This window comes from Pseudochaenichthys georgianus, chromosome 22 (genome assembly GCF_902827115.2).
Source record: "Pseudochaenichthys georgianus chromosome 22, fPseGeo1.2, whole genome shotgun sequence".
NCBI classification, from domain to species: domain Eukaryota; kingdom Metazoa; phylum Chordata; class Actinopteri; order Perciformes; family Channichthyidae; genus Pseudochaenichthys; species Pseudochaenichthys georgianus.
In genome coordinates, this window is record NC_047524.1 from 18,948,545 (window position 1) to 18,958,852 (window position 10,308).

General features: G+C 43.9%; 1 protein-coding gene across 1 annotated transcript; it reads left to right on the forward strand.

Annotated features, from left to right (window-relative positions):
• The first annotated feature begins 1,049 nt into the window (after nucleotides 1-1,049).
• Nucleotides 1,050-5,200, forward strand: LOC139436082 (uncharacterized). The gene is made up of 2 exons (XM_071207268.1): nucleotides 1,050-1,172; nucleotides 4,074-5,200. Exon 2 carries the CDS (start codon nucleotides 4,197-4,199, stop codon nucleotides 5,172-5,174), a length of 978 nt encoding a protein of 325 aa, XP_071063369.1. The 5' UTR covers nucleotides 1,050-1,172; nucleotides 4,074-4,196; the 3' UTR covers nucleotides 5,175-5,200.
• The last annotated feature ends 5,108 nt before the right edge of the window (nucleotides 5,201-10,308 follow it).

Here is a 10,308-nt window from a genome sequence, read left to right on the forward strand (position 1 = left end):
TGATCGTGGTGAAGATGATGATTACATTAGGATTAAAAATCGGGAGTGAGAGCTGCTGAATTTCCTCCCGTCGGATGTGATATAAAAACAAATCGATTATTTTTGTGGTTGTAAACTCAAGTGGATGAAACTACATTTATTAGTGCTTTCATGTCAATTCGGCGAACATATGATACATTAAATGATCGTTTGTTTGAGCCGGTCTGCATTTCCTGATGAGAAAACAAACCGATGCTTTTTTTTTTAGTTGTAGTACACCAACAACATGGATTAAACGTGTGGTTTTTTTTACCACAATGTTGGGGAAATTAATGGATAAAATGCACGGATTATTATTATTATTCCCACTCCGATCGGGACACTAGGTCCACCGTTTCCCCGCAGCGAGGCTCCCCCCGTTGACAGTTTACGTGGGCTGGGTGCAGTGGCGGACTGGCCATCGGGACGAATCCCGATGGGCCGGTACCGAAGTGGGCCGGTCGGATAAATCACCAGCACATCCCCCATAGGCGGCGCGTGAGGCTCAGGTTTGAGAAGGCTAAATAACTTCTTTTACCTGACGCTGCCCGCCTCCGGCGTCTATAGAAAAGAGATCAACTCAGTGTGCGGAGTTTAAATCTCTCAAGTCATATTACAGGATAAAGAAAATACAGTTTAAACTGCCATATGCAGAGAAGACGCCGACGTGTCGCACTTATCATTCATATTCAGGGGCGCCGTAAGGGGGTGAAAAGTTAGGACGATTCTAAGGGCCCGTGACTGACGGGGGCCCCAAAATATTTAGAACATTAAGAAAAAAATATATAAGTAACCTGTCATCAATCCTCAATAATTAACATTAATAGAACGTTATATTGATAAAGTACTCACTAAACTTACGATTCATTTAACTTATTTTCTTCCAAAAGTTAATTATCCAAAGCCTCTGTACACCCCCTTCTATTTACATGTAATGGTTTGGTCCTGCCTCCAAACGCGGTTCGGGCACCGGCACTTGCAGAGAGTGAAAGCATGTGAGGAGGGATGTTAGTACTTAGCCTACGTACTGTGTTGTTGTACCATGTCTCAACGACTCAAAAAGTCAGGCTCTAAGAAAAGAAGAGAAAGGAGAGAAAGACAAGAGAGAGGGACTAAAGGGCGACAGCATATCACCCAGTTTTTCACAAGAAAAGGTGTGGTCTATGAGTGGTGGAAATTAGCCTGTTAGCTAATGTTTTTTTTTTACTAAACTGACATTAAGTACAGACAATTCAGAGGTTTTTAATTTCACTGCTCTTTTAGCTGACATTTAAAGGTGGGGTAGGTAATTCACTTCAGAAAAACCTTTTTGTTATATTCCATGGAATGCTCTTAACATCCCGATAGCAATGAATATATTAAATGCTTTGACAATAAATACATACAAAAATGTCATCTGTGGAAGCCGTGGCGCTGTAAAAAGCACGACCAATCATCTGGCTAAAATAATTGGATGGCCTACCTGCCTGTCAGCCTTCCAACTGGGCACAAACTTATCACGTGCACTCATTGGTCATGTGCGCGTTTGTGTGTGTTGGAGGAGGGGCTCTGTAAGGAAGTGGCAGATTTTTTTTTGGTTGTGTACTTTCAGATTCTAGCGCACTTGAGCTGGTTTCTCCATTCTTACCTCCCTACCTTTAATAAATGCAGGCACATTTTTAGCGCCTATTCATACTAAATCAGTTGTCCCTCCCCCTGGTGCCAGGTCCAACAGATCCATCTCTAGGCTCAGCAGCCCTGTCCCCCCATAAGGCTGAACGTGAACTAGCTTTTCTCCCAACTGAAGGAGGTGAGCAGCATTGTGTTGATTGACATGCCGCTTAACATATTTGAAGGGAGACTGGAATACAAAAAAAATATATATATATCAAAACAAAAGGCTAACATCTAATTTTAATTATACATTTCAAACACAGTATTTTCCCACACAGCCAATGATCTACATAAAACAAAAAACTGCTTTTAGTCTATTTGGATGATGGACAGTTTAAAGCGTTGAGTGATCAGTCTGTAATAGGTAAACAAAATGTTAATCACCGACATTTTGGTATTAATACTAATGTTATTATAGTAAAGCAGGGGTGGGGAACCTCCGGCCCCCGGTCCGTATACGGACCGCTAGACCATTTCGTACGGCCCTCGAAGTAATTTATAAACAAAGTGGCCTGTGCCTGGTGGTGGGGCCCAATGTGATATCTTTTCATGGGGCCCAAAATCCCTGGCGGCGCCCCTGTTCATATTACATCATCAATCAGATCATCGATCATATAATATCATAATATATCATATATTTCCTTATCTGAGTCAGCTTCTCCAGCCTCATCTGGCCGTGCAACACTCACAGTGTCACAGACTGTATGCAGAAGTATTATTTAACACATTATGTTGACGAAACACTCGAGACAAATGTAATTAAAGTCAGATCCACTCGTGTCTTAGACGTGAACGCGCTCTCAGCTGGAGAGAGAAACCCTGGCTTGATTTACTGAGTTGATAACCAGCGTCGTCGGACCGCTTAGCGAGATCTCGTTTGTTAGTTTGTTGTTGTTAGTTTGTTTGTTACTCAAACATATCCAGGGTCTGTTGAACTGGCTTCGTAGTACAGGGCACAGGTGGCTAGCAGCGCTAATGTCAAAGACAGAGACATTATACATTATATTTGTATTTGACCAGGATGCAGTGACACAAATATTTACATATTTACATTTACTATCTACAGCAGCCGCTGCCCCTGACATCCCCACTCCCCCCGTTGACAATTTACTAGCGCTACCGAAGTGGGCCGGTCAAGAGTCCCGGGATGATTTGTAGTCCCATTCCACCACTGGCTACATGACCTTTAGGCGCGTTCACACTGCGGTACTTTTCCCACAAAGGTTCATGCGAACTTAGTTCATGCGAACTCTTTAGTTCGCATGAACTAAGTACAGATCGAGTTCACACCAGAAAAAGTCCCCGGGGGTGGATTAGGCAAATGAAGCCGCTGACGTCACTTCTTCTTCTGCTTTGGGTTTATTGGCAGGCCGCAAACCACTTCACGGCGAGTACAGTGGTGGCGGTATGCACCTTAAAGTTGCAATCCGCCAAAAACCGAGAGAAGAAGAACCAAGATAAGAACAACAACACACACTTCCGACCGCAGACCTCAAACATGATGGAGTTGACTGATGTTGTGGTTTTTGTGCTCGTGTTATACAGCGTTGTAACTGAGTTATTTAAGCCACAAAAGCAGATCTACACCACCTCAATTGAAATAGCAACGCTGCTTCGGAAGCGAAGACGGTTAAGAAGCGATAGCAAAAGGATTGGACGACGGAATGCACGCTCTTTGGCCTTGTTTGACCGTAGGGCGGCTGAGGATGATGATTGTGGAGTTATGTGGGTCATTCCAGAATTGTAGGACATTTCATGTCCCCCATATAAAAAATCTTGGTGACCAACTTGCAAGTCAAATATAACATTTGAAATAGGGATTTTATTTACTTTTTTTGGTATTATTCTATTGATATATGTCTCTTGTAATGGTAAAATCAATTTGTTAAATCATAAACATATTTTAAATAACAGTAATTTTGCACAGAAGGTGTGTCCCTCAACATGCGTTTACAATCTTTTCAGTCTTAAAAGAGTGTGGCACTCTGACCCACTCCACCCTGTTACTGATATTTTCAGAATAAAGCATATTCATTTCAAAGTTATCTTTCTTGCATTAGATATCCAAGTTTGTCCTTGCCTTGAAAGTAGCATTACATGCTACATCTAGCAATAATTCCTGAGGTTAAAGCTCAAATTAGCATTGATTTTCAACCCTGTTGCTTTCAACCCTGTTACTATAATTAGAGTAACCGGGGTAATTCTTCATTGGAAAATATACATTTGATGCCTAGCTGGGCAAATCACTTTTTTTGATGGTTTATTATCTGTTTTTCCTAAATACATAACCATTTTTTATCAAATTTTAAAGGTTCATTTTTCAAAAATGTTGGTGTCTAAATTGTCCTCCAATTCTGGAATGACCCATGTTGAGCTAATTTGTGCCTTTGTATGTGTTCCAGATATGCGAATACTACGGTGCGCGCCGTATCCCACGCTCTCTCTGGGTGAACAATAGAACCTCGGCCTGGTGGGAGACGGTGGTGCCAACGTACACCGATGAGCAGTGGATTAAAGATTTCCGAATGTCCAAGCAGTCTTTTCAATACCTCTGTTCTCGCCTGGGAGCAACGTTGGGGAGAAGCGACACAAACTTCCGGGAGTGTGTACCTGTATGTAAAAAAATCGCCATAGCACTGTGGAAACTTGCGACCAACTCTGAGTACAGGACCATCTCTCATTTGTTTGGAGTCGGCAGATCTACGGTGTGTTGCTGTGTGCACGAGTTCTGCTCCTCTGTTGTGACGCTACTCCTTCCTGAGTTTATGCCATGGCCGAACTCTGAGAAGTTAAAGGAGATGGCGTTATTTTTTGAGCGCAGATGGGGTGTGCCACAGTGTGTAGGTGCAGTAGATGGATCACACATCCCCATTCTGAGACCAGAGGAACACCACAACGAGTATTTCAACCGCAAAGGCTGGCACTCGCTCGTCCTGCAGGGTGTTGTGGATGGCAAGGGCCTCTTTTGGAGTGTTTTTGTTGGCTTACCAGGTAGCATGCATGATAGCAGAGTGTTAGGCTTGTCATCACTGGGTAGTTTTGTGGATAGGGGTGGTCTACTTCCTCATGTGACAAGGGATATTGGTGGACATGATGTGGGTTACTATATCCTTGGTGACTCAGCCTACCCCCTGCAAAGATGGCTGATGAAACCGTTCCAAGATAATGGAAGGCTCACACCCGAGCAACATGTGTACAACTTCAAGACAAGCCGAGCACGAGTGGTGGTGGAGAACGCTTTTGGCAGACTGAAGGGCAGATGGAGGTGCTTGATGAAGCGAAACGACTGCAAGATTGACAAGATAAAAATCCAGGTGGCAGCATGTTGCATACTACATAACCTTTGTGAGAGTAATGGGGATGAGTACAGGGCCGAATGGACTGCCTTACCGGCGACCCAGCTTGATGGGCCAGCGCCAGCCATTGGCGAGGCTGGGGGGCAGCCTCCCCAAGACACGCGCACAGCCCTTATGAGGCATCTCAACAGTGTTGACATTTTTTAATTGACAATAAAACTGATATTTCTACAGTGCTTTTGGTTCTCTTTTATTTACCAGTCAAGACAGACACAATTACAATAGTGCAGACACACCAGTTATACGGGTACTTTACAACTATGTAAATTTATTTATATAGTGTCCTATAGGATATTAACCCTTGTATTTTCATTATTTATCTCAATGATATGATAAATTATTTGTGTGTATGCGTAAGACTAAGAGAAATAAGCAAGATACAGGATCTGTTTAATCGCTATGTAGGTTCTCTTTTATTTAGCACAGTCAAGACATAATAACGGCATCACGCTGTCCCAGGTGTCGTATAAGTTAAAGTTTTAGTACCAAAACAATATAGTAACAGTGGCAATATATATATATATATATATATATATAACAACAATACAAAATAAACTGTCCCAGGTGTAGGGATAGGCTCCGCTGCAGACACACACTAGTGCAAAAGTTAAGTGTCAGTATCAAAACAGTGGCAATATATATAACAACAATACAAAATAAACTGTCCCAGGTGTAGGGATAGGCTCCGCAGCAGACACACACTAGTGCAAGTAAAGTGTCAGTATCAAAACAGTGGCAATTACATTACATGTCATTTGTTAGACGCTTTTATCCAAAGCGACTTACATACTCAATACCGTGGACAACCACAGGAGCAATTTGGGGTGAAGTGTCTTGCCCAGGGACACAACGACATGCTGACTGCAGTAGGACTCGAACCGGCTACCCCCCGATTAAAAGTACAGCAGAATATCCACTGAGCCACAGCCCCCCCCCCCCTATATATACACACTACAGCGAAGAAGGCCTGTTGGATTTAACCAGCTCGGAAAGCACTGCCAGAAGCCCAACCTGGAAGGCCTGTTGCGCAGACACCTCAGCCTGGCGCGCCGATGCCTCAGCCTGGCGCGACATCGCGTCAGCCTGGCGCAACATCACCATGACCAGATTGTTGTCCGTTTCCTGGGACTTATGAACAGACAACATCTGTTCGTCGTGCATCTCCCTGCTGGCCATGGCACGTCGGTCCTCACTCTCCTTGCTGGCCATGGCACGCCGGTCCTCCATCGCCGCGATGGTGTCAAGGAAGCTCTCATCCCGAGCCCGCTTTCCTAAGAGGACAAATAAGCAAGATACAAGATCAGTTTATTCTCCATGTAGTTTTACAACATACAAGGAATTTGTTTACTAGTAGGTTTTTCACGGAGACAACATTGGACAGGGTGCAGGCAGGGACAGTGTAAAAAATGCAGGTGTAAAGTAGACGGTAAGATAGGATCAAATAGCATAATATATACACACACACACACTTTGTGTGTACATACATACATATATATATACACACTTTGTGTGTACATACATGCATACATACATACATATATATACACACACTTTGTGTGTACATATATATATATATACACTTTGTGTGTATGTACATACATACATACATATATATATATATATATATATACACACACACATACACTGTGTGTGTATATATATATATACACACACTTTGTGTGTACATACATATATACACACACTTTGTGTGTACATACATATATATATATATACACACAGTGTGTGTGTGTGTGTGTGTGTGTGTGTGTGTGTGTGTGTGTGTGTGTGTGTGTGTGTGTGTGTGTGTGTGTGTGTGTGTGTGTGTGTGTGTGTGTGTGTGGTGCCCTTATTTATTGTTTTGTATTTGTGAAGAGTGCTTAATGTATGCTTGAACTTAGTTTTTTGTCAAAAAATCTTAGGAGTTTTCTTACCGGAAGTCATGCGACCTCTAGCCCGGAAGTTTACGTTTGTGAGAGAGTGAAAAAAGGCGCTAAAAGTGTAAACGATGTATTTTCACGGTGTTTCATAATTGTACCAAGACGGAAATAAACCTGATTAGTGGACATCAGTTCGATGCATAACGTTCTTTTCAAGACCAGAGTAGTAAATGTGTTTGTATGTACCTTTGCGTTTGGTTGGTGGAAAGGGAAACGAGCGAGGACTGCTGTCCCGATCTGGAGGGGAAAGCTCACTCGTTTCTAGAAAGAGTTGTCCCATCTCTGCCCCTGAAAACACACGATTAGTTAGTGAAGCAAATTACAGAAACATTGCACACTTATTCACAAGTCAAAACGTTTTCACAGTGGACGAGAATAGCTAGCCAGCTAGCTGTTATTAGCCTGCTCGGGGTCGGCAGGCTAACAGTGTTAGCCAGTTCAGCCTAGCATGGCCAGCTCGATCTACTGAGCAAATAAAGTTACATATGAGACCAGTATTGTGCAGATTAAAACAGTGCAGTGCATGTAGTTTATTTTTACCTTCTTCGTCGTCGTCGTTGAACACTGAATCCGCCATTTCAGCGGCCTCCCACACCAGCGCGCCCGAATCGATTGTCGACGCTGTGCCGGAGAATGAGGGCCTGTGGCCGAGCAGAGCATCTAATATATCGTACCATTTGCTCGTCCTCCGGTCGTTACCACTTTTATTATTGTGGTCCTTTATTTTTTTGTAGTCCTGCCTGAGCTTCTTTATTTTGTCCCTACATGAGTTAGCGCTGTGGAAGATTCCCAGGTCGCGTAACTTCAGTGAACAACGGTCGTACAACTTGGCATTGGAAACTGCCTTTAGCAGAAGCCGCTGGGTCGCGTCCTCGGAATAAATCGACAGAAGCGCCGACACATCCTCATCACTCCACCGCTCCGATGACTTCTTTGCAATAACTGCTGCCATAACTGCTTTCAAAAACAGTACTCTCTCCGTTGGTGCGCTGGGCAATAATGCGAGGAAATAAAAATGGCATTCTCAGAGTTTCACGTGGCGTGGTTTGCAATCCGCCCAGCCAATCAGAAATATAGCTCTTTTCTCAAAAAAGAGCCGTTCGAAAGTCCCTGCTCTCTAGCAGGGACTTTCGAGGGGATTAAAAGGTTCGCATGAACTACTTTTAGTACCGGCTCTTTTTGGTGTGAACGCGAGCATGAACTAAGTTCGCATGAACCTTTGTGGGAAAAGTACCGCAGTGTGAACGCGGCTTATGATCGCCCATATTGACGCACCTCATTCCTAAACTTCTAACAGATACAACATAAACCGATCCTTCAGCCTCATATGAGCTCTCAGACACGTTCAACATTAACCTGTCATCGCTGTCTGAGCTTGCTGCTGTGTGCGCCGTCGTGCGTTTACATCTGACTGTATATATATAAAGGTTTACATGCAGATGCTGGGATCCTGGACGGTGCAGCTGGAGCGCTGTGCCCGCAATGACGTCACCCATCATTTGGCGGGACTTGAAGAATCCGCGAGAAGATCCAGAAAATTGTCAACATTGAAGGCAGATTAATGGTTATCAAAGTACAAATATCCAAAATCAGTTCAGTAACGGTTTTCAAGGGGACAATATGTACTCAAATTGATGGGTTTGGATGATGGGGGAAAACCGTGTCACAGGCTCTTTAACACTTTCCTTTCAGCTCAGTTGATGTCTCACACCTGATAGAGATGGCTCTGATCGCTCATTCCCAAAGCCTGAAGATGGAAATAATTTGTGAGTACACATTTTCTTTGACCATACTGTTACTTTATATTAATCAGAACATATTTTAGCTGGAGTCCTTACCCCAAGTAAAGGAGTTCAAGTATCTCGGGGTCTTGTTCTCGAGTGAGGGAAGTTCAGGGAACAATGGAGCGTGAGATGGGCCGGAGAATCGGAGCAGCGGGAGCGGTACTGCAGTCGCTTTACGGTACCGCACCGTTGTGACGAAAAGAGAGCTGAGCCAGAAGGCAAAGCTCTCTGTCTACCGGGCCATTTTCGTTCCTACCCTCACCTATGGTCATGAAGGATGGGTCATGAGTCATGACCGAAAGAACGAGATCGCGGATACAAGCGGCCGAGATGGGTTTTCTCCGCAGGCTGGCTGGTGTCTCCCTTAGGGATAAGGTGAGAAGTTCAGTCATCCGGGAGGGACTCGGAGTTGAACCGCTCCTCCTTCGCGTCGAAAGGAGCCAGTTGAGGTGGTTCGGGCACCTAGTAAGGATACCACCTGGGCGCCCCTTTCCAAGGCACGTCCAGCTGGGAAGAGACCAAGGGGTAGATGGGCGTCGCAGCCATTATATGAGGGTGGGACAAGTCCCCCCCACTTTTTCAAATGATTAGTTTAGACCCCCCCCCCCCCCACTTTTACCATGCGGAAAGTCCGTGAATCGGTCTATCCACTCGCCGCACTTTGTAGAGCGCTGTGTCAGTGCTTCACTATCAAATCCATTCCACTTGCTTATTGAGAGAATGCCCAAATCAATGAAACTCCGTACCATGTTTTCACTGCTACTTTGTACCAAGGCAGATTCTCACATAGCGTGCGCATGTTCAGTGTTGCCATAGTTGGACAGCTCAGATCTGTTGTATGAAGCCATGCCGGTAGCGGAGGTAAGGCACACACACCAAATGTTCAGGAAATGGTTAACAACATGGACATAAGAAAAACTAATTCAAAGAAGAGGAAAGTAAGTCATCAGCTGGTAGCAGTTAATCAGTTAACAGTGATGGCGGCGGCGACGTCTCACTTCTGGAGAGGAGTTTCGTCTTTATGTCATGAAAGAGAGATACAAATACTGAATAGTTTAGATGAGAAAAGGCATCGAAATGCCAGGTTACTAGTATTTATCATGTAAACAGGGAACATGAATAACCCGATCTCTCTGTGCTCATGTAAACACCATATCCCCAATATGATCATAACCGGGATTATACTCGGCTATATAACGGCTTACTGATGTCCATGTAGAGACGCAGTCAGTGTTTTTTACTGGAGCCTCAGTTCGATAAGAGATTCTTTTCTGAGTTCTTTAACTTCGGTACTCTCTCTCAAAATGGTAATTTGCATTATGTTTTAATTAGTGCTGTCAAAATTATCGCGTTAACGGCGGTAATTAATTTTTTGAATTAATTGCGTTAAAATATTTAACGCATTTAACGCATGTGCAGAATGGCCCGCCCCATACGTGCCACCAGTGGCAGCGCCAGGGTATGGCTGGGGTAGGCTACACCCATACCAAGAAATGACTTAGCCCCACCATGAAAAATGATGTTAAAGTAAGCAAAATAAAGTCTGCCAACTCGCGCGGA

Coding starts and splice junctions, on each gene's coding strand:
- LOC139436082 (XM_071207268.1), top strand. CDS start 4,197: ATGTCCAAGCAGTCTTTTCAATACCTCTGTTCTCGCCTGGGAGCAACG.